The 23900-nt window shown below is 41.9% G+C and overlaps 1 protein-coding gene across 1 annotated transcript in view; it reads right to left on the minus strand.

Moving 5' to 3' along the window:
• LOC120238451 (guanine nucleotide-binding protein G(q) subunit alpha) overlaps nucleotides 1-23900 on the minus strand; it is a 319269-nt gene that overhangs the window by 96043 nt on the left and 199326 nt on the right. Inside the window, exon 3 of the mRNA XM_039242176.1 lies at nucleotides 6773-6927. Coding sequence (XP_039098107.1) covers nucleotides 6773-6927 — 155 coding nt within the window. The remainder of the gene's footprint in view (nucleotides 1-6772; nucleotides 6928-23900) is intronic.

Here is a 23900-nt window from a genome sequence, read left to right on the forward strand (position 1 = left end):
GTTGGTCTTTAAAAAAAGAGTAAACATATTCAATATAAATGCCCTCTTCTGAGCTCAAGATGGCATTTTTTAGTAATTTAACCATGGAGAGAACAATCTCTTGGTTCATTCCATTTTCAGGTAAATCTGGGGGTGCCGGGCTTTCACTTGACTGTGTAAGAAAATGGTTTCTCAGATAAAGGCAGTCTACTGTAATAGATCACAGGATTTCAGAATTTAGAAGACAATTTAGAGATTATAGATCACATACCAGAGTCTGAAGCAAGTGGGGTTTACTTAGTCCAAGCCCCAGAGGTGATGAGTGGCAGAGGAAACTCCATCAAAGACTAGACCTTGGCCCAATAGTCTTGTCTGTCTCCAAAAAAAAAGCCTGCAGTAGGCTGATGCTTCCTTTTTATCCTCAAATAAAGAGTAAAGTCAGGATGGCTCGAGAGTCAAAGGAAACACACCCTAGAGTTAAGTATTTGGCCCATGGGTCAGGAACTTTTTAGCAAGGTCCCTCTTCAAAAGAATTCGGCCCTAAATCAGGTGGATATGCTGAATCTACCTCTGAAATGCCTTTTGCATTTTGAGCTTGACATTCAAATTCCTTACGCATTTTTAAATTAAGTTAAAAATTTAGGCATGAGGTTAAAAGTAAACTCCAACATGACTTACGCCCAAAAGCCAATTTACACAGTTATTTTGGATTTACAGAAAATTTCGGGAAGGTGTCTGATCTGCTAAACTCCTTAGAGGGAACTTCAGGAAAAGCGAGATTAGGGATTATTTGGTCTCTCGAGGTGAACACAGATAAAGCAGTCTTTGCCAAAGGACTGCAGTGTGAGGACTTTCCTCACTACGAGCCAATGCGATGGAGATTTGGTGCTGTGGGCAGTGAACTCATGTGACCTGATGTCTCAGTATATTAAAGCAGGTGGTGAACCCCAGAAAAAAAAAAAGTAAACCTACAGCCATCTGTTTACTGTGCTCTTTATCTAAAGATATTCAAAGCCCTCAAGCTTTTGATCAATAACAAAAAAGTTAATAAAGAAATTCATAGAACTCCCCAGCATCTTAGAGCGCTATTTATTTTTTCGATCAATAGAATTGGAAGGGTATACCAAATTAAAGTCAATTGCAAACTTGTCCAAAACTGCTTTTCCATCGCCTAGACTTTCCCATCTCCTTGTGCCTGGGCTGCCACTCCTCTGAGCCATCTCACTGCTTATTGTGATCAGTAGGTTGGCTAACCAAAGTGGAAAGACAAGCTCAAATGACTGTTGTAGTCTTCCTATTGATTCTAGTTTAACTCGAATCAAAAGTTAATGGATAGAGTATGGGGGGAAAGGGTTAAGTAAGACTAGAGGCTATAATACGGGGCGCCTGGGTGGCTCAGTCAGTCAAGCGTCTGACTTCGGCTCAGGTCATGATCTCATAGTTGGTGAGTTTGAACCCCGCTTTGAACTTTCTGCTGTCACAGAGCCTGCTTCAGATCCTCTGTCTCCTTCTCTCTCTCCTCCTCCCTTACCCTCTCTCTCTGTCCCTCAAAAATAAACATAAAAAAATAATTTTTAAAAAAAGACTAGAGGCTAAAATAAAGAAATAATAATTCTGAATTACCTGTGACTTAACATCTTCCATGGTGTATGAATAACTGACATGTTGTTAAACTGGGCAAATTTTCTGGATGACGAAGCCCTGCTAGGTTTGTTTTCTAGAACCCTATATAATTTTCCCTCTTGATGGCATACATTTGTAAGTACCTATAGGCAGCATTTATAAAGATTAATGAACAATTCTCATCTTTCAGGGTAAGTGATTTATCTAGCCATAGATATTTACCTATTAATTTATCATCTATTTACCTAACTATAGTCAATTTTCTCTCTCTCAACCATCCATCCATCCATCCTCTGTGAAGCTGTATTTCACAGTGATTAAACTCCTGGGCTTTAGAAGAAGAAATGTGATTTCGACTCCTACTCCCATCATTTATTAACTGTGTGACTGTAATCAAGTAACTCAACCTCTCTGACAACTGGTGTCCTCTAGTGTTTGATGGGGATGATAGGAAATATCTACCACTTTAGGTGGCTTTGAGGATTAAATGAAAAATGCATGCAGATGACTAAGTACAGAATCTAACATACAGTAAGTGTTCAGCAAACAGGAGCTATGATGATAGCAGAACCTTCCAGAACCCAGACCTTCAAAAATAGCACAAAAGAAAGAAACAACAACTTTGAATGCTTTCGGCTCTGAAGCTTCACAGTTCGCCAACAATGGCACCTACATCGTGGTCACTGAAATAGTGGAAATTACCCATCTATTATTTCATGCAACAATCATCTGTGAAGGTCAACCATGAGCAGTCACTGTCAGGCTCTGAGGAGAGACATTTCGGTAAACACGGTAATGAGTATGAAAGAGATATGTACAAAGTACGAAAATACATGACACCGTGACTCACTGTCTGTGTTGTTGGGCAAGACTTTCAGAGGACAGACTGCTGAAGAGGGTCTTTTCACGAGACATAAAAGGAGAAAGACATGCTTGGTCTCTGCTCTCAGTATTCTTGGCATGTGGCCGGCACTGACTCTCACCGTCAGGAGGGTCCTGGGGACAACAGCTGTGATGCTGCACTCCGAGCAGCTGTGCGTGGCCCCAATTCTCACACCGCTAGAAATGACATGTGTACGTGTTCCCTGAATCTGAACTGAAGAACCACAAGTAGAGATGCACTACTCAAGAGAAGCTGGTCCTGAGTTCTGAAAGAGTTCTGTAAGGTGATGATACTGGGGATGAAATCACGCCCACGACACCAATGGAGTACTGTGTAATTATAAAGACAGAACAATCTAGAAAACCTTTAGGAAGTACAGGAGGGAGATAAAAATACTACAAATACACTGGTAGGATGCACACAAAAATGTCAGAAAAGAGGTAACATCTATCTTGAATACAGAGAAAAGAATTCTTTTCAATTATTTCTATTTCATAGTTGTTCTGTGAAAATGAAGTCAGTACTGGAAGCAGTGGTGCTCCCCATCCTTATGAGTGCTCTGCGGTTCCCAGAACATCCGCTGGGGCGACCCACACGTGGAAGGCGGCAGCAGCTGGGTGAATCCCCAAAGCCACCGGTCCTATCTTTGGGCTGGGAGGGCTTTCCTAACTGAGGAAAGGGAAGTGCCCTGGACTAACTGGGAGAGAAGTAGGGGCCTCTAATCCCCAGGGCTCCGGGCACAGGGAGATGAAAGGCAGGCCGGCCAGGCTGCTGGGCACTGATCTATAAGGAAGGCTAACTCATCATGGGAAGGGACCAGAGACACGGGGCCAGCTAACTCAGGTTTCCACATACAACTCCTTACATAACTGATAGGAATAGACTGGTTCTACTCCCCTTGAAGTAAATAGTCTTCTAGAGAAAATAAAGGGGGGGGGAGGGGAAACCCCAAACAAAATACAAAATGCCTCCCTAGCTTTCATGTAGCCAAACCGACCAAATGCTCCTATTTAACCAGGAGTCCCAGGTTATGCCTTTCATTTCAGCCTAATGATTAACAGCAACCCCATCCTTCTCAAAACGTCCTCACTCGAATGGTAAGCTATACGGTCACCATCATTTAGTCTATAGAACAAGTTACCGTAACAAAAAGATGGAAGACATATACCTTTTAGTAGAAAAATGGTTAAAAGATAACCAAATAGCACCAGGCAAGGAGCCAATCTTCTATTTCACAGAAGAATACCAATGTGGACCAACTGATAAAAGTAGAAAATGTACTCTTTTATAAATCCTAAGGGAAGCATTAAATCACACAAGATTTATCAAATGGAAAGAAAGCCATTAAGTGAAGAGTTCACGGGGAACCAGAGATCGCCCAGTGACAAAGTAACACCACACAGACTGCTTTTGGTGGCAGAAGGAAAAAACAGAAAGAACTTTATAACGGAGGGCGTCAGCACTCTAATACTGTGGGGAGCCTTAGTGGCACCAATGATGGGCAAACAACTTCCCTTAAAATGCATTCTACTCACAATTAGCTTGAATCAAATCATCTTCAAGTATAATTTCCAGCTTGTAGTAAATTCAAGAGACAATGGAGCAAGTTAAGTCATACTGCATAAGGTGGCAATCGGGTTAATCTCTTCGACATGTCAGTGAAATGCCTACAGGACTCTACTAGATCCTAATAGCCCAATGGACACACAAACTAATGCAGTGTGTAGTCCTAAAGCTGACCTACTCTAAAGGACATCTTGGAAGAATATGGGAAGTGAGACTGTGAACTGGGTATAATGACAAAAAGGACTGATGATTAATTTTAGGTGTAATACGGTATTATTTACTATGTAGGGAAACGTCCTTTTTTTTTTTTAAAGAGACAGATCTTGAAATGTGGGTGTGTAAGGATACGTAATAATTTACTCTCTTACTTCTGCATACAAATATGGTTATAAACCCACATTTACATAGTTCAGAAAATCAGCTTTTCCACATTGCTATTAGGGGGAATAATCATTTGAAAGAATTTAGATCGGCCTGTCCCAGCTGTCCCCACATGTCTGTCTGGCCTCAGCATAAGGGATGTGTCCACAGGCATGTTTCTATGGTAGACGCAGCCTATACAACAGGATTCCAAGATGGCGGCTTTCACGGAATCAAGAGTGCTAACAGGGGGCTCAAGAAATGGTCTTAAACAGCTCTTTCCCTAAAACAGCAGATGTTGCAATGTATTATTGTACTAATGGACACCTGTCTAGAAATCTACAAATCTAAGCTGAGGAATGTCACCAGACACGTATAGAGCCTTGTCTCAAGAATACAAGCACAGCAGCTGATACAGGTGTCCTCGGTGCACACAGGCATCACTCACGGGGTCTGTCCCCAGAGCAAAGGCAAAATCATTTCCTGAGGGGGAGGCCTGACCTTGGTAAGCACACAATTATTAGACACTGCTGCTCTGAGGTCCTAATGGTAAGACCTCTCCATAGGGGGAAAAGTTACACACAGGTAAAGAAGAGAACAAGCGAGAAGGGGCAGAGACGGGATTTATGATAAAAGTTAAGAGATCGGGGTTAGACGCGATGAGGGACTGGAGGCTTTATTAGTAAAAAAAGAACTTGATAATGGAGGATTCATTCCTTACTAAGGGTCAGGAGAGGAATCACAGCAGCACAGTGAGAAACGGAGAGGAGTTAACAGGAGGGCTTGAAAATGACGGAGGAGGGTGGAGGGGAGGCAAGCAGACAGGAGACATACTGAGCAGGAACAGGGAAGAAGGGATAAAACTCAACAGCACCATGGGGAGATGGATGAAATCTGAAATGGCAAAGCAAACATAAGGACAGAGGGGGCAGGAAGTAAGAGAAAGACAGCTGGTCAAAGGTTGAGGGGGCCGAATTTGGAAGAGAGCTGTCTGATTCTCTCATCTCTGCACTCACAGAAACGTAGACAGTAAGGGTTCTGGCGGGGGGGAGGAGGCACAGAGGATGAAGGCGGGCAGGCAGAGAAATAACGGAAGAGGAGCGGTGTGAAGGTGTGGAAGAGGAGAAAATAAGGAGTGAGTGAGGAAAGCACACATTCCAGAGGCACACCAGGGGATGGACACTAGTTAAAATATGACAGACACGGTGATCATGAGCCTTCTGTGCCACATTCTAGAATTACGTAGTTCAAATTTACCATAGGAATACTGAGTGCTGCTGTGTCCGGGCCTCATTTCTGTGGCTGACCTGAATTGTAACTTATCTTACACAAATGCCTAGAGTAAGAGTCAGAACGTGATCTACTATATTGAGAAAACAGAACTGAATAGCTCTTGGACCTTTCAGGCACTATGTGTGATGCTGACCAGCCCATGGGGCTCCTCATTTTCCCCATGGCCGTGCTTTCCTCCAGCGGGTCACTTCATATGAACTGGCCTGAGGCTGCGGTTTTTTTTTCCATCCGTTCTTCTGTCTGCCCAGAACCAACACAAGAGGCGAGTGCTGGGTTAACATAATTCGTGTAGACAGAAATCTGGCTAAATACTACAAAAAGTCCAATTTTCAGGCGCCTGATTATCTAGATTGCTGACTACGTTGATTACATTAAGCCAACGATCTCCAGATCTTCACTTTCTTTCTGTTACGTGGGATTTAATCTAGAGAACTAACAAATCTCTCTAGGATGCAAATCTCTCCCAGGACACATGATTCTGACTGACAGCTCACCAAGTAACTTTGGAATGCATGCAAAATTAGGCTCACATGCAATTTTCATGCAAAGGCAAGCCGGTCCATCAACCTAACGGTGGCTCGCAGAAAGCAGTCAAGGTTCTGTGTCTGGAAACTAGAAACTAGGAAGTCTGAGTGTTAGAAGGCATAATCAAGCTTATTTGTTTGGGGTTTTTAATGTGTGTGGGTGTTTTCTAGCACATGACAAAAGAATCAGAAATCTGTATGAAAAGTTATTATTACAGGATTTCAAATCACAATGGATGATGTGTATGAGTAGAGCTGGTCTGCAATTTGGTGGAAGCGATGGGTTGGTAAATTCAGGTTCCTTGAGTTTCAGGTTGGTTTTCAAATGGAAAGCAGGAAAAGAAATCCTCTCCCTAACTCATGACGTCAGTCCATCCCTTAGAAGAGGCTAAATGCATGAGGTTGGCACATATTTAATGCCTGTACTTCCTAACTGGAGTTTGAGGCAAATACTGAATACAAGCACAAGAATACAGAAGTTATCACTGCAGAGGACACAAAACTAAAGAGAAAGATGCCAGGGGCCTCCTGGATGAATACTCACTATTTGGTAGAGTCAGACAACTGATATTCTCGTCGTCTGTCATAGCATTCCTGGATTCCAGGATCATTCCATAAACTCTTTATTGCATCTACGTATGGATTCTCAAAAGCAGACACCTTCTCCACATCGACTTCTCGAACTAATTGTGCATGAGCCTGTAAAAAAACAAACAAGCAAATAAAGCAGTTTTAATCTCTCCTTTCTGTTGGTGAAAACTACCTTTAACTCGCACATCAAGGCTATGTACAAGTGAGGTCTTCCTTCATGTGCTCGTTTTCAAACTGGTTTTTCAAAAAGTAATGCTTAAAATTTTTTTCCCCTTAGAGAGAATCCAGTCCCAAATCTTTCCCTCTAGAGTAAACCTCGAGGCTACATAAAGTTGATGAGAGGAAAACAGTGTTCAGTTTTCCATCAGAACAATGGGGATGTCATGCTGCACATATGTTCATTTCTGGTGATTATCATGATCCTAAAGCAAAGAACAGGAATAATTATTCCTTCTATATTTATAGTTCATTATAATCAAACACATAATATACTCAGCCTTTGAGTTTATGTCTTAGCATAAACTTAATCAGACTCTTCAACAAATCAGGTTTTATTTCTATCATTCCCTTTCAAGACAGTGTATAAAACCCCCAGAAGAATAATTATAATCAATGATTTAATGAGAAACAAAGCAACCATTCTCCCTCTATCCCAAACACCTTGACTTCTAAAATCTTTATTTCCTATCTGCTTTATCAATATTATCAGATTGAGAATTCTATTTGACATTTTAACAAAGGAAAAGGACTTTGTTATTTTCATTACAACGTTTAGCAGGAAAAAGGTAAGGAGATTGTAAAAAGGTTTTTGAGGGGTGCCTTGGGAGCTCAGTCAGTTAGGTGTCCTGACTTTGGTTCAGGTCATGATCTCACAATTTGTGAGCTCGAGCTATCAGTGCAGAGCCCACCTCAGATCCTCTGTACCACCCCTCCCCCTCCCCGTCCCTCTTCCACTCTCTCTCTCTCTCACAAGAAAATAAAAATATTTAAATAAAACAATGTTTTCAAGAAGAGTGAAATCAAAATGTATGGTCGGGGCGCCTGGGTGGCTTAGTCGGTTAAGCGTCCGACTTTCGCTTGGGTCATGATCTCGTGGTTCGTGGGTTCGAGCCCCGCGTCGGGCTCTGTGCTGACTGCCAGCTCGGAGCCTGTTTCAGAGTCTGTGACTCCCTCTCTCTCTGACCCTCCCCTGCTCACGCTGTCTCTCTCTCTCTCTCTCTCCTAGAAATAAATAAAACATTAAAAAAAATTAAAAAAACAAAACAAAACAAAAAAACCCCAAAAAAACAAAATGTTGTATGGTCAACTTTGAAATTAACCAGAATATACCACTGCCTAAAATCTCAGTCAAAATAAAATCCCTGCTCACATACATCCATATGCATATAACTATATATAGTACATTCCTATAATTACGTTATATTAATATATATGCAAATTATACCTACATATAAATATGCAAATAAATATAACTGTTTCAGAGATTGGAGGTAGGTGTAGATGATGACATATTTACACACTTACTTGCAGAAATACAAACTGTCAAACTAGGTTAGTGGATGGCTTATAATGATCACATGATGACCTAATTAGTCATTTCAAAGGCTTTTAAGCAGATGGAACTTTAATACACTTTTAAAAATTAAGTTGAATCCATGTTAGATAGACCCTGTCTGGTTCCCCAACTTTACCTTCCCTCTCTTCCAAGTGGGAAGGGCCCCATATCATTAGGTTCATCTTGACATAAATAAGGTTTTAAGAAGGACAACGTGATGAGGCTGAAGAAATCACCTTTCTTGCTCGTTCTGTCCTGACCTAGTAACAGAAGTTCTAGCTCGGCTCTGGCCCCCAGTCTTAGAAAAGGGATTCCTATAGCTGCTTTCTGGATCTAGTCCCTATCCAGGCAATCTGTCGTGTTATCCCAGCTACGGTCTCGCCAGCCTGGAGTACGATTCCTCAGTTCTACTCCAGGTGACCCTTCCTTAGTCACAGGTCATTGAGCAGGTATGACCCATCCCTTGGAAGGCAGATCTGTCAGGTTTCAACCCCTGCCCTTCTGCTCTTGCTCAGACATAGGACAATGATCACATCCTTGGTACAATCCTAAATTAGAGTCCCTACGGCTACATCCGCATTACAGGGTTCTCTAGAGGATTCTGGGGATCTGTGGGGCAGCTGGCTACAGAAGCAGGGATCTACGCTATGGTTTCCTGCTGGATATACTCTAAAGACAGGGTTTTAAATCTGATTCTGCTTCTTCTAATGACCCTGGGTAAGTTACTAAATCTTTCCAAGTATTATTTCTGGTGGGGAACATACACTGTCCCAGCAGCTCAGGCTGCTTGCTGTTGTGTTATAGTTCTGTAGTTCGGTGATTCTCAAAAGGTGGTCCGCACGCCATCAGCATTATGTGGGAATTTGACAGAAATCCAAATCCTCTGATCCTCAAGCCTTGTGAATCAGAAACTCTGGAAATGAGGTTCGGCAATCTGTCTTAAGATTCTGGTGCATGCAAAAGTTTGAGAGCCACTGCAGATTACAAAGATTGCAGATGCTAGTTGTTCTGATCATAACTAATTGCCTTGTTGGCCAAGAATTGTTAGGGGAAGCTAAAGAGAAGTGGCTCGAAGAGGCACCAATCATTCCAAAGCAGATGTCATTAAGAGATGTTCTTAAGGGCCAGAAAGCCAGGGAAATGACTAAAATGGGCGGGATAGAGGCCATAGGGAATAACGGAACTGTGGCACACTGGCTAATATATTTCCTAATCAAAGAAGGCAGCTGCTCCTTAGCTCCAATGGATTGTGGCCATTGGCAAGGTAGGCCCATTGTTGCCTGATCTTTCAATTTTTCAAGGAAGCCAAAAAAGATATAGGTTTTTCTGTGAAATAGCCCTAATTTTAGATTTTGGCACCCCTATAAAAGATAAATAAAACATATCCATGCCTGAGCTAGATCAGGGGCCATTCCACTGCAACATACGTTCTAAAAGATGCTCTTCTAGGGCATCTGGGTGGCTCAGCTGGTTAAGCGTCTGGCTTGAGCTCAGGTCATGATCTCACAGTTGACGAGTTTGAGCCCCATGTTGTGTCTCCCTCCCTCTATGCCCCTCCCCCACTCGCACTCTGTCTCTCTCTCAAAAATAGATAAACATTAAAAAAAAAAATAAAAGATGCTTTTTCATTCGCTTCCTGGATAAGCTTGACCAATAACACTGTCCTGCAAAGAATCTAAAACAAAGTAGCCGGCTACTGGTTAACACATGCTAACGAGCAGGTAATTTTCAGTACTTTTCTACAATAGTATTTAGACAAACAATTATACAATCCATAGGGAGAAATGGTTGGGACCAAACTCTGAAAAAGGTAAGTGAGACGCAGTAACACAAGTTAGTACAGATACTACTTCTTCACTGCCCTTGATACTCACTCTACTGGGCCAGTCTTATCATTAGGAAGAAGTTCTGTTTTTGTGCCTAGAGGAGTGAGCTTCTGCCCAAGAAAACAGCTTCAACACATCAGCTACTTTCCACTATTATAATTTAATGTTTACTGGACCCCAATGAAAAGCTAGGTAAGATAGCAATTAGAGAACTAGATGCAATTCTTTTAGGGTGTGGGGAGGGGGGCAACGGTTCATACAGATGGCGACCCAACAAAGCATGGGGTTATTATGTGCTCCAGGAGTCAGAACGAGAGGGAATATTTGCAGTTCCATCCTTAATTTCAGCTGACTGTAAGGGCATTAAAAAAAGACAACATTCTCAACAGTGTATAGTTGTGACTTTCCACTGAGAGCCTGCTGCTGTAAAACGACAGCAGACTGCCAGACCTGAGATTTCCTATCTTGGACTGTCTCTGCTTGTGGACTATCTCTGCTTGCTTTTACTTACCAGTGGAATGCCTTCCCTCTTCCTCTCTGTACCCCCTTCAGCTTTTGTTTCCGGGCTGTATCATATGCCGCCTCTCATAGGGAGTTACTTCGATTTTCTTCCCCTCCAAAAAGAGTTATCTTTGCATCCTTTACACCATGGAACTTCTATATTTTGCTTTATGTTACGCCTTGACTTATCCCCCTTCTAGACTATACAATGACACAAGGGGCTGTAGCTTACTGACTCTAATTTCTTTGGGGGCCCCCACGACAAACAGGCGTCTAATTTAAATGCACTTAAAAAGCGCATATAAACACAATGCCAAGTCCTACAAGTCAAGTCAGTTTCTCAAGGAAATCTACCACCCGTTACTGCTCTCATCCAACTCCAAGATCCTTAGCATCACTCATCGGCATCTCACGAATAGTGCTTGTGTGTTATTTGTTAGTGTCTTCCTCTCTATTCACAGTAGAAATTGCAAGACAGAGGAAACACTGCTCAGGACTTTGGGAGATGCTCAATACATAATGAACCAAGGATATAAGGAAGGAAGAGTAAAAACTGTACGAACCTTGCAACCGGGACATCTCACTTCAGTGCTGGCTTTACCCATGACACTAACCGGCCGTGAACCTTAGGAGAAAGCACAGTTCTTTTCTTTTCTTAGAACTTCATTTTCTTTGTCTATAACGTGATGCAATCTGACCAAATCACGGACTCATCAGGCCACAAGTAATCTGATTATAAACATAGAGTAAATGCATCTACAATGCATGGAGTACCCAGGAGCTCATCATAGCATTTACTGAAATAACATATCACTATTTCCGACCAGCGCCTCAGAAACATAGTAAGTCTGTACTCGAGTAATGCCATATAAGGACTGAGCAGAAGAACTCACTACCGACAGAGGAGATCAAACAAGATGTCAGAGAGAAGACAGGATTTAGCTGTCAGGTGGAGATGAAGATGTATGATGCTTCTAGGGAGGAGGGAGAGATGAACAAAGGCTCAGTGGACAAAATAAACGTGGCACTTTCTTTTCACTGTGAAAACCCTAGTTTAGGGAGGAAGTTTCATGCTGACTCTTAATTCAAACTAACCTCCACTGAGAAAGTGCCAATACCTACCAGTCTCAACTATGAACCCGAACTCAGAAGTCAACATCTACAATCTATGAAAGAATATCACTCTCAAAAAACACAGGTCGCCACTTGGCTTTGACCCAGATCAGAATCTCGAAGTCACTTTTACTGCCTCTTAGACTTCATTGTTTAATCCCACCCTTGCTGTTTTGGAAAATCACATCCAAATATAATCAACCGTAATTTGCATTTATGTAAGAACGTTCTCTGAAGTTCCCGTAAGTTATTTAAAAGTATGACAGCATTTTACAAAATACACATAGAATTTTAAAACTGCCTCTATAAATGTCCCCGGTGAAAGTAAATCCTCTCAATTTTCTTTGTAAAAAATATTCTGGATGCAGAAAGAATATTCTTTTGGTATGTGAGAATAGGGACTCTATTGGTTTTCTTCTGTTTGTCCAAAAGTCCAATGTGAATAATAGCGAAAATCACAAGCACTCATGCAAAGTTAAGTCATTATTAATGAAAAAGCCCAACTAGGATGACAGGGAATTAATTCATTTCTAATAATATAAACAACAATTACAGAGGACTATTGCGCTCTTTGGAACTCTGTCCACAGAAAAGCAAACAGGTATGAGTTCATCATATAGAATGTAAAATACAATTCTATTTCATTACCCAAGTTACAGCTGAACACACTGGAAACATTTAATGATGAATGCTTGCTTTCAGCATTCTTCGCAAGCTGGCGGCAAGCCTTAGCGGAACTCTGTGAAGACTAAGTAGTTCCTCTTAGGAACTCTGGCAGAATTCTCGGGAAAGGCCGCATGGAAACCACAAGATGTGCCAATGTGGTAATGTCTTGTCTTCACGATTCAGTAGTCATAAAATTCAGGTAAATCTTGGACGTGTTGGTATCTCCATGGTCGCTTCAGCAAAGGGAAGAAGAACTGGGTCCCCACCAGTGTGGGTCTCATGTTGCCCACGGAAGACCAAGCCTTCAGACGACATAAAAAGGACCTTACAATCACTTTGGAAGGATTTTCAAAAACCCATTAACAGCTTGGGGTGGCTTTAGGCTGGAATGTCGCACCTATTCCAGTTCCTACAAGCCAGAAGTAGAAAACCTAACGGGAACTTCCACATTTGTGGAAGCTCTCAGGCATAACATCCACAACATTCAGCAGCTCATTAGGGCTGCTCTGTTTGAAATGGCGCCCAGCACACACAGAAGACCTCTGACTTAGAGTCTGAACCACTGTCCGCGTCTCTTTTAATTCTGAACGGAGGCTCATATCATCTCGTTTTTGTTTTCCCTGGGTGGGTGTGTTATTTCCATTTTCACATTTGACTCTAAAAAACCCCCTGCAGACTCCTAAATAAAGTGTGTGAGGGGGGGGGAGGGGGGAATCCCATGCTTCGTGTTTTATTTTCTTTTGGTCTAAGGAAGTACAGAGTAAAGTAAGGGACTCTAGGATGGGAATGCTGTGTTGTGAGCCCACCTTCACTCTGCGTGAACAGACAGGACCTCGGGCACGCTATTTAACACTTCTAAACCTCTGGTTCCCAATCTGTCAAATGAGGGTTGAAACAGAACTGAATTTAGAGGGTTAAAAAGCAGAATGCACGTAAGATACGTAAAGGCAGAGCCTAACCCCTAAAGCTACCGGTTCCTGAAAAAGCAAAAGAAAAGGAAAAAGAAAACATAAACCACGGTGCACACACCTACTAGCTTCTGTGACGTTGGGCAAGCCACCCAAGCCTTACTTTGCTCACATTAACATTCTGGAGAATGTGAAATAGTAACATTCTGGAGATCATTCCGGATATTGGACCTCTGAGTCCTCAAACTGGCAAACACCTCTCAGCATAAAATCTCCTACAGAAAACCTGGAGAGTGGTCACTTCTTAGACTACTTCGCCTTCTCTGATTTCATCACAACTTAAAGAGTTGACCTTCATTAAGGTGCATTATACACAGGGTGACAGTTGTTGCTGATGAATCTTTTCATGACCTTCACTGCATAAATGACAAAGAACAGCAATGCCATACTGAGCTCCTGCCGGCTGGGTTCATGTGGCAAATGAGTCACTCCCACAGAAGAGCCTCTCCACACTTAGGATTCAACTCGTTGCTGAGCAGTTACAAACTACTACATGACACAGACTTTTTTAAAATTTTATTTTGAGAGAGAGAGGGAGAGAGCAACCATGGGTGTGGGAGGGGCAGAGAGAGTGAGCGAGAGAATCTCAAGGAGGCCCTGCGTATCAGCGTGGAGCCCAATGTGGGCCTTGATCCTACAAACCGTGAGATCATGGCCTGAGCTGAAATCAAGAGTCGGACGCTTAACCAACTGAGCCGCCCAGTTGCCCCTGTGACACAGTCTTTTGAAGTCCCTGACGAAGATTATAAATCCTGGGTGTGGAACCCTTTAGAGCGAGGAATCAACCGATTCTCCCTTGCCAAGCACCCAATTCCTCTCCGCCCCGGGATCATATGGAGACCGCTAAATTTTTCCATGAGTAATCCAGAGAACCAGAGTGGAAGGAGGAGGGATTTTAACAAGAGCCTGAGACCAAACCAGGATTCAATCTTAATTCTCATACACTGGCCCTGTGTCTTGAGTCAGGTCACTCAAGCTTCCTGAATCTCAGTCTACCCATCTAGAAGATGGGAAAATAATTCACTGTAGGACTGTTAGGCAACATAAAATCCCTAAAACAAGCATTATAATTACTATGAAATATTGTGGGATCTCAAAATTACCATTAGTAAATAATTACTAATAATCAGTAATTATTTCAACAAACATTCACCTATCATGTGTCAGGCGATGCACTGGACACTGACAAAGCAGAGAATTTATGTGAAATAAAATGTTCCAAATAATAAAATATCAGACAAGAAAGTTTACTAAACTGTCACACATTACTCTACTTCCATTAAGAGTTTACAAATTGATTTATTACCCCAGTATTATTATGTTTTTAATGTTTGTTTATTTTTGAGACAGGGAGGGGGCAGAGAGACAGACAGAGTGAGAGAGAATTAGAAGCGGGCTCTGCACTGTCAGCCCAGAGCCTGATGTGGGGTTCAAACCCACCAACCATGAGATCATGACCTGAGCCGAAGTCAAGACACTTAGCTGACTGGGCCACCCAGGCGTTCCTAGGATCTCGTTATTAAGCTTGTTCTTCTGTCCCTAGATTTTAATTTTTACTCTCTATTACTGTGTTCATCAAGGCAAATGACTATAAGGCATGCTGTCTTTCCCAAAACACATCTGCTGAAATACATTTCTCTCTTTGATTTTGCTTCACTAATGGCGATATCTGCTTATTTTAAAATACAGGAATTCCTTCTTGGTGGAGGAAATACTCCTTCTCGGTTGTTTAAAATAGTCTTTTTTCTTTTAAAGGACTCAATCTCCTTCTTGGCCCTACCACCACAAATTCCATGTAAATAAATATTCTTCTGTTTAGTTCTCTGCTTATCATTTTCCTTTTTCATGTCTGTCTGCCACGTCCTAATTACCATTATCAATGACACTGTAAGTCAGGTGCTTGACGCGACATGACATAGCATGTATGAATCAGTCAGAGGGTTGACTGATTCATTACATGGTTCCATTACAGAGAATCTCGCTCTCAGGTCTGTAAAATCTTAGGATGCGACACAGAAATTCTGCACAGCTGACATGCCGCTTCATGATGATGATGATAATGGCACAGTATAAATGTGACACACACATGCATCAGGAATACTACAAAAGCTGGCTTATTTTCCAAAAGTCACGGTGATAAAGAAGATATTGGATAGGGAGATTCTTTTCAAGATGTGCGTATTTATAAAAAATAATTAGGTAAACCTTTCAGGAGGCTTTCAAAGAATATTTTTGAGGAGCATTAGTTATTTCGGATTTTAATGGGTGTTTATTTGAAAAAATGGGTTCTAAGACCAAAGGCAGATGCCCGTGGAGACTGAGGGTTGTAAAAAGGTAGACAGATGTCTGTCTTACAGAACTCAGAGCTGCTGGATAAAGTAATGGTGCCAGGAACCCATGGGCACAGGCGAGGATTGGAAACACGACTGTACCTCCCAGACCTCCTTGACCATGGTGGCTTCTCCCCGCTCGGGTCAGCTGATGGGACTGGTGTCTTTAGGGATCCCATTCTGAGGACCTGGGTAGCGACTGAGACTTCTAACAGACTGGGGTTGATTTTATACAAGCGAAACAACCAACAGATGGACTCTCCCCTATTCTGGCAGAATAGGTACACGCTTGCTTTAGGGAGTCATCGCATCTTCATTTTTGAGATCACATTATGCCTGTGGCTCATTTCCTGATATTATGGCTCAGAAGAAACCTAATCATTTTAGCCCTTTGCAATGTCTGTGCTCCTACAATCTTATTAGCCGGAGGACTAAGCGGCTGCTGGTTTGGGATTTTATTTTGTTTCACGATGGGAGGAATGGATAGAGAAGATTCCCCTGCTTGGCTTGGTAGACTTTTGAACAAAGCTGCAAAAAATGAAAAGAACAAGCTCCTTAATGAAGCATTCCCAGATGTTCCCGGCAGTTCCAGAGTCCTTCCCAGTGGGTGTAATCTTTCTGGGACATTCCCTGTGAAACCTGCCCTCTGCGGCTTGAGAAAGTATGCTCAGAACTGAAAGTGAAAGGCTCCCAATCCCAGGATCTTGGGGGAGGGAGGGAGTCTTTTAGAACACTTGTTTCAATAGCTCTTTAACTCCGCAAGAAACCATGCCAGCACTAGGAAGGGAAAAACAAATGACAGCAGCACTGCCTACCTGTCCAATGAAAGAGAGTAATGACACACTGAGAACTGAGTAGGAAGAAATAAGAGAAGCCACATCTCGATATTTTGCGGGGTGGGGGGGGGGATGGGGGTGACGGGGGCAAGTGTTAAATACTAAGTTCTATAATTTGTCACTTTGATTAAGAACCCAAATTTCAGGAGCGCCTGGGTGGCTCAGTTGGTTGAGCATCAGACTCTTGATTCTGGCTCAGGTCATGATCTCAAGGTTGTGGGATCAAGCTGTGTGCTAAGCACACAGCCTGTTTGGGATTCTCCTCTCTCTCTCTCTCTCTCTCTGCCCTTCTCCTGCTCATGGTCTCTCTCTCTCTCTCTCTCTCAAAAATAAATAAATAAACTAAAAACAAAAACAAATATACAACCCATCTAAATTTCAGGAAGATTATGGATAAGATTCATAAAAAGCCACTTGGACACGTAGTGAGAAACCATCTTCCAGTGAGAAATAGTGCTGGAGTTCACAGCCTATGCACTGATACTTTCAAATATGAAAAGGGCTACTGAAAACAGTTAATGTTATGTATCTTTCAAATATTTATTGACTAAATCAGTTTTAGTAATATTAGTATTATTAAAATGTTTTCAAGTATAAAATTCTTTCTAAAAACGAAAACTTTCATGTTTCCATGTAGATTAAAGTAAAAAAAAAAAAAAAAGGGGCAGCTGGGTGGCTCAGTCAGTTAAGTGTCCAGCTTCGGTTCAGGTCATGATCTCATGGTTCGTGGGTTCCAGCCCCGCATCGGGCTTTGTGCTGACAGCCAGCTCAGCGCCTGGAGCCTACTTCAGATTCTGTGTCTCCCTCTCTCTCTGACCCTCTCCTGCTCACGCTGTCTCTATCTCTCTCTCAAAAATAAATAAAACATTTAAAAAATTAAAAAAAATAAAGTAAAAAAAATGAGAAGGAATTTTCTTGGTACATGCATGTATTCCAGTCATGTTCTCGGCCATATTTGTTCTGACATCATGTCCCTGACATTTTTTCAGAAGATTAGATTTTTTTCAATGTGGATATATTATATAACAAGCTATTTTATATCATTGCCCCAAATATTTTCCAAAATTGCACTAGCTGTTTTAGGTTAATAAATTTGAAATTGTTAACATTTTCAAAGGTCTCTATAGACCTTAATAGTTTAAAAAAAACTTTTTTTTAATGTTTTTATTTATTTCTGAGAGAGAGAGACAACGTGAGCAGGGGAGGGTCAGAGAGAGAGGGAGACACAGAATCTGAAGCAGGCTCCAGGCTCTGAGCTAGCTGTCAACACAGAGCCTGATGCAGAGCTCAAACCCATGAACCGCGAGATCATGACCTGAGCCAAAGTTGGATGCTTAACCGACTGAGCCACCCAGGCACCCCTAGACCTTAATAGTTTTAATTCAGAAATATTCTCTCTTTTAGGAGCTGAAACATTCGCTGGTAAACCCAGAATGAATTCTGCTACATGGAAGGTCCTGTTAACTGTATTATTTTTCAACTGCAAATACAGAAGTATCTCAGTTCAAATATTTCCAGAGAGCCATCTTTTTGTATTAGTGTAGAATATTATCCTATCACAAATACTTTGGGAGACAAAAGTCATTCTTAAGAGATAATCACAACTTGTTTGGACATAATTGACTTATTTGTGAGTCATAACTAATCCCAAACGCATTCTGCTCCATAGGCTTCTTAATTTAATAAATGTTTTACCATGATACTGTGCTCCATCAGGAATTATATTCATATCCTTAGCACTGAACATTTTGCTTTCAACAATTTTTGAAGAGGTATAAAGCATATACGATATTATTCCAAATAATGACAAGATAGTTCATTTTATTAGAATGAACCTTCAATAGCTTCGTCTTGACTCCTTGAATTAAAGGGAGGGCAAAAAATCAAACCATTAATTATTTGCAAAGATTTTCTTTTGCTTTTTGCTGAGTGAGTTCACAGAATAGCTATTTTTTTCAATTTTTTGGTACATGCATATGAAAACTTGGAGTAAAAAATGAGCTAAATTAACATGGATCACTTGATCTAAGTGAAAAGTCATGCTTCCCAAAGTAACATAAAAATGCACTGTCTTCAGTTGCCCATTCTAAAGTGTCATTTTGGGTACAATACTTTGAAAAGAACAGCTAATTTTGGAAGTAGATGTTGATACTTTTTCAGCAGACGTGTGTGTCTTGAATTTTGTGTGGCTGATGACATCATGACGGCCACCATGGAAGATGCTAAATATTGATAAACAATTTTGTACAAGTTACAGATTATTGTTAACTCTCGAGAAGCAAAAATTCAATATTTAATTTTTTGTTAAACATACACTTACAGTTTTTTTTATGCTTATGATGGCCAAAAAGATTTATTCCAAAAAGGATTATCCAACAATAAAACTAAGAGTCACAGATTTACACCAAACTATAAATGAAAACAAAACAAAACAAAACAAACAACACTGAAGCAAAAACTTTCAGACCACCATGGCAAGAATGCTTGGCCTTGACTTTCCACATACATCAACTATATGGAACAAAATTTCCCACTGACCCTGCTCACTGGAGGCCAGCATGGAGCATGATTAGCTACTAACAACCAACAGATGGTAAAGGCAACGACACCACATCCCTCTCTAACACCCTCCAGACTGGAAGGAGTTGGCTGTCCCCACTCATGCTTGTCTGAGCTTATTCCATATTAGCACCGAGTGCCCACAGGCTGCCTTTGAAAGGGAGATGCAGCTACGTTGCATCTGGAAGGATTTGGAAGAAAGCTGGAACATCTTTCGGATTTAACCACGTGTGAAAGTGAGAAATTTGTTCAACTGCATGAACACAATCTGGAAATACAAAATTAAAACCTATCAAATCTACCCTGGTTTATTTTAATAATAAGAATGCTTCCTAAAAAGAGAGAGAGAGAGAGAGAGAGAGAGAAACTAGAACAAACCCTAAACTGCAGGGATGCTGGGCCAACAGGTATAACCTGCAAGTATCTCAAACAAACCAGTACTCTGGATCAGCCTATCCATGGCGAAGACTGAGGCCAGGGGAGTCGAGAAGGTGAGAGGTGGGCTAAGACGACGAGAGGTGAGCTGACGGACTACAGATCTACTTGTCTAGCACAATTTTTGTAAAGGGGTCAACATCTAAAATTGAGAGGTTCCCATTAAACAAACAAATAAACCAACAGATTTCCTACTTCTCCTGATAAATTGGAAGAGACCGAACAACACCGAGCCTATCTTCTAAGACGTCAAGAAGTTACAGACAGGCTACCATCTGCCCCTCCCTACTGCCAATGATAAATAGGAGAGCGCATATTTCTTTAGAGAAGTGAAGAATATAGAATATTTTATGTCCTATAATGCCCAAGTTAATTATCTCGTGACAAAGAAAAGACCTGGCTATCTTCACATTACCTGCGTAACCCTGAAGACATCTGACTTCGCATCCCATCCCCTCACCCCTGCAGAGACTGTGTGATGCTCCTGTTCTGCCTATGATCAGGAGGCTTGTGCACTCTGCGTAAGAGGATGCAAGAATTACATGGAGTCCAACTCCCACCATTGGGCATTTACTCAGATTCCTCATCAGGATCCATTATAAATGGTGAGCACCTGGGCTCTTCAATGTTTTTCCCTTTACCCACCCCTTAATTTATTTCCTAGAGCTGTGGCGACACTGAACTTTGAATGTTCTTGTTAAGAGTTCCAATCCATCCAGGTCTAACAGAGGGGACCAGGACATGTGTTAGGAATGGAATGGCGCCATGTGGTTTGGGTTATTAGGAGCTGTCATGACCATCTCACGGTGTAATGCACAGTAGCCAAGAGCCTGTGGCTTTGGGGGCAAACACTAAGTTTCTCCCATGTTCCCACTGACTTGCTTTCCGCCCTCTCCAAGGCTCAATTTCCTTATCCCTAAAGTGGGGATGTCATGATATCATCACGATATGGTTATAAAGCTTACAGGTAATACTCTTCATAAAACAGCAGAGTAACATGCACACACTAATGGTTAAGAAACAGAAGCAGCCTTGAGTTTGTACTTCTGGTACAACATGATGGCGAAGTGTCCTCAAGTCCTTTTTTTGCATTCAGAGAAGTAAGTCTTTAGGAGGTTTCAAACCTTAGGAATCTGTTCCAGAAATTCAAAATAACGTGCATGGTTCCTACCAACATGCTATATAGCACTGTCAGCTTTATATCTTAAGGACATGCTGTTTTATACTCTTAATGGATTATATACAGTAACTATAGTGACCACTAGTGATTATTATACAGTTACAATTTTTTTCCAACTAAAGCATGTTGCCTTTAGTTAACATAAACAATTTGTTTTTCTCCACAGGTAAGCCTAAAACTCATACTGCATTCACCTCAACGTGGGTTTTCAAAACAAGCAAAGACCACAACTAGACAAAAACCTTTTCCAAGACACCCAAATTGACATGCATAAAGACTGCACCAAATAGGATATATCCAGACGCACTCTTCCCATTAAATTCTGGTAAGCCTCCCATGAAAAGCTAAAGTGGTCGGTGATGTGGCATGGGTCATGAAATAAAACCAAATCAAATCCATCTTGATATAACTCAAAAGGTCTCTGCAATTTGCAATGCTTTTTCAGGAAGATAAAAACGCATATTGCTTCTCTCATGTGTGCTTAGCTATATATCTATTTTTGAAAAGTTCTCATATAATTTCTAAGTTTAGGACCCAGTTCCTTTTTTACTGTGCCGTCTGAGCCACCGTCCATCTCTGGTAACGTCTGGATCCTCAATCCAAGGATCCTATTTAGACGGACTCTCATAAGAAGGATAATCTTCCCCACCTCTCCTGTGCTTGTGGAGGGTAGAAGATGACCACTCTCTTCTGGGCGACAGCTTCTGGGGTCACCACCCACATAGATTTTAAGTATTTTAAAGTTCTTTACTTGGTGGTAGGAACAAACAACCTTTCTAGAGCTTCAACATCTTTGATTAAAAAAACACTCTCCTGCTAGGAAAGGGAGTTAAAGGAAGAGATTCATTTCTCTTAGCCTAAGGCAGAAGACTGTTGGGAGAGAAAACAAACAGAAGGGGCAGTAAAAGGAGTCGGTGTCGGGGACGAAGCTTGAACAGTGGTGCACACACAGACAGAAGCTTCCACATCATTCATCTGGGTTAATGAGCAGGTAATTTATCGTTTTTCCTTTCCACTCATCACTATCAGATTTAAGGAGGACAGATAAGATAGAAATAAAGGAAATTTGGTGGGAAGGGAAAACTTCAAGCAATATATTCAAAATGCCAAAGAGAAACATCCCGAGAGGGTAGCCAGTAACCGTGGCGCCGGAGTCTTAACGTTTAGGGAGGAAGGAGTCAGTCACCAATAGCAGCGGCCCTTACGTAAAAAGCTAAGGTACAGATCTGGTGAAGAAGGATATGTTGTGGGGTCTCAGTCTTCCACGAATCCTATCCGTCTTCTCGTTTAAGCCTTTCCCACTGATTTTCTTCTCGGGGCACTTGCGGACTTCCTAAAGCACTCATGGGACACCAAGCTCTCTACGTGCCTGGCACTGCTTTTGAACTGTTGCACGTTTCTGTGCACAGAACTTCCAACAATGCTGCCAAGGACTTTAGGGCAGGAACTGCCTGCTGTTGCTTACATTCTAGCACAACGCTAGGGCCAGTCAATACGTACTCCTCCAACGGAACGCAACTGTCTTCAGTCTGATAGATTTGTCCAGAAATACAATCTGAAAGGACAGAGGATAAGAAGAAATAATGACTAGCACTGGACAGAGGAAGCAGTCCTGCCCAGGACATTGGGAGGCCTGGCTGGCCCTCTGGCATGATCTTGAACTAGACTCCTAGCCTATACAAGAGAAGTGTTGACTTCTGTAACTAAGCTATTGGATTCGAGAATGGTAGCGATGCCTTGTTCTTATGATCCCACGTTCAGACCTAAGCTGGAGTGAAGTTAAAATATTTACCCAGTGGCACTGGCCTGGTCACTGGTCAAACAGAACACAGCAGGGCTCTGAACTTTGCTTGGCATGTCGCGTAACACCCTTTTGGCCGGTGATCACAAAGGGGCCATAAGTGTCGCAGGGTAGCACCATCGCAGGGCTGCTGGGGTCACTCAAGAGTATTTGGGGCAGCAGCTATAACATTACTGAAAAGATCTTTTAACACAGCTACAGTGTTACCAATGGGGAAGGGCTGAATACCAACTCAACCTATAAGTAAGAGTTTTGAGTCATAAATGTATTACTTTTATTCCAAATGCTATTCTTATCTGATGGTGCAGGACGGATTACGGAACTGGCCAAAAAAGACATGAAAACAGAAATTACCACCGATTCTATCAAAAACATACTGTTTTTATTCTACTCCTGCCCAGACTTCCAACTCAACATTGGTTTGAAGTAACCATTCTATATGACTCCCGGCTTCTCCACGATAACGTTAGCTCCTTTTGCCATGAGGAGCCCAAACCATGCTACGTTCCTTGCTTTGCTCAATAAATAAAGCGTAAAGGCCAAGAACAGACCTGACTACTGTCTTGGTTTTAGAGAGGAGGGAAGTGCTATTTTCTGTTCACAATAGAATCCCCTGTGACACGCGACAGCAATGAATGACACTCCCTTTGAGGAGCTTGAGGCCCCTCTGGACTCAGACGCAGTGTGTGGAATGCCTGCAGCCTTGAGAGCCCAGGAGGACAAAGAGAGACCAGCAGGGAGGCTCGAGGTAATCCTCCCACTTAGCCCTTGGCTGAACATTAGAATCATCTGCGGAGCTTTAAAGACCTCTCAAGTCTAGGTCCCTCCCTTGGAGGTTTTGATTTAATTGGCCTGGGATGTGGCCAAGGTTTTTAAATTCTCCCTATGTGGTCGAATGCATAGCCAGAGTTGAGAACGGTGGAAACCATGCTCTCCAAGGGAGGGCGCACATAACCATCCATGGGGTGCAGAAAGAAACTTTCAAAGCCATGTGTTACATCTCTGAAAAAAAGCAAAACAAATGAGATACAGCTTTACTGTATTTAATGTACGGAATAACAATGGCACCTGCAGCCATCAGATGGCCATGTGCGGTGACCAGGAGTCCTGAGCAGGCCCTACTCTGTCGTTCACTTTCAATGTGGTGCGAAACATCTCCACTAATGTGTCTCCAGATAGGTAATTTGCAGATTCTATTATCTTAAAGACTAGAATCCTGACAACACTTTATAATGAGAAGGGGGATAATCAGGAGACATTTTGAGCCACGAGAGGTTTCCTAATTATGTGATGGCAAACTACTTAGAAAAT

This window comes from Hyaena hyaena, unplaced genomic scaffold (genome assembly GCF_003009895.1).
Source record: "Hyaena hyaena isolate Hyena2069 unplaced genomic scaffold, ASM300989v1 scaffold_206, whole genome shotgun sequence".
In the NCBI taxonomy this organism is placed as follows: Eukaryota; Metazoa; Chordata; class Mammalia; order Carnivora; family Hyaenidae; genus Hyaena; species Hyaena hyaena.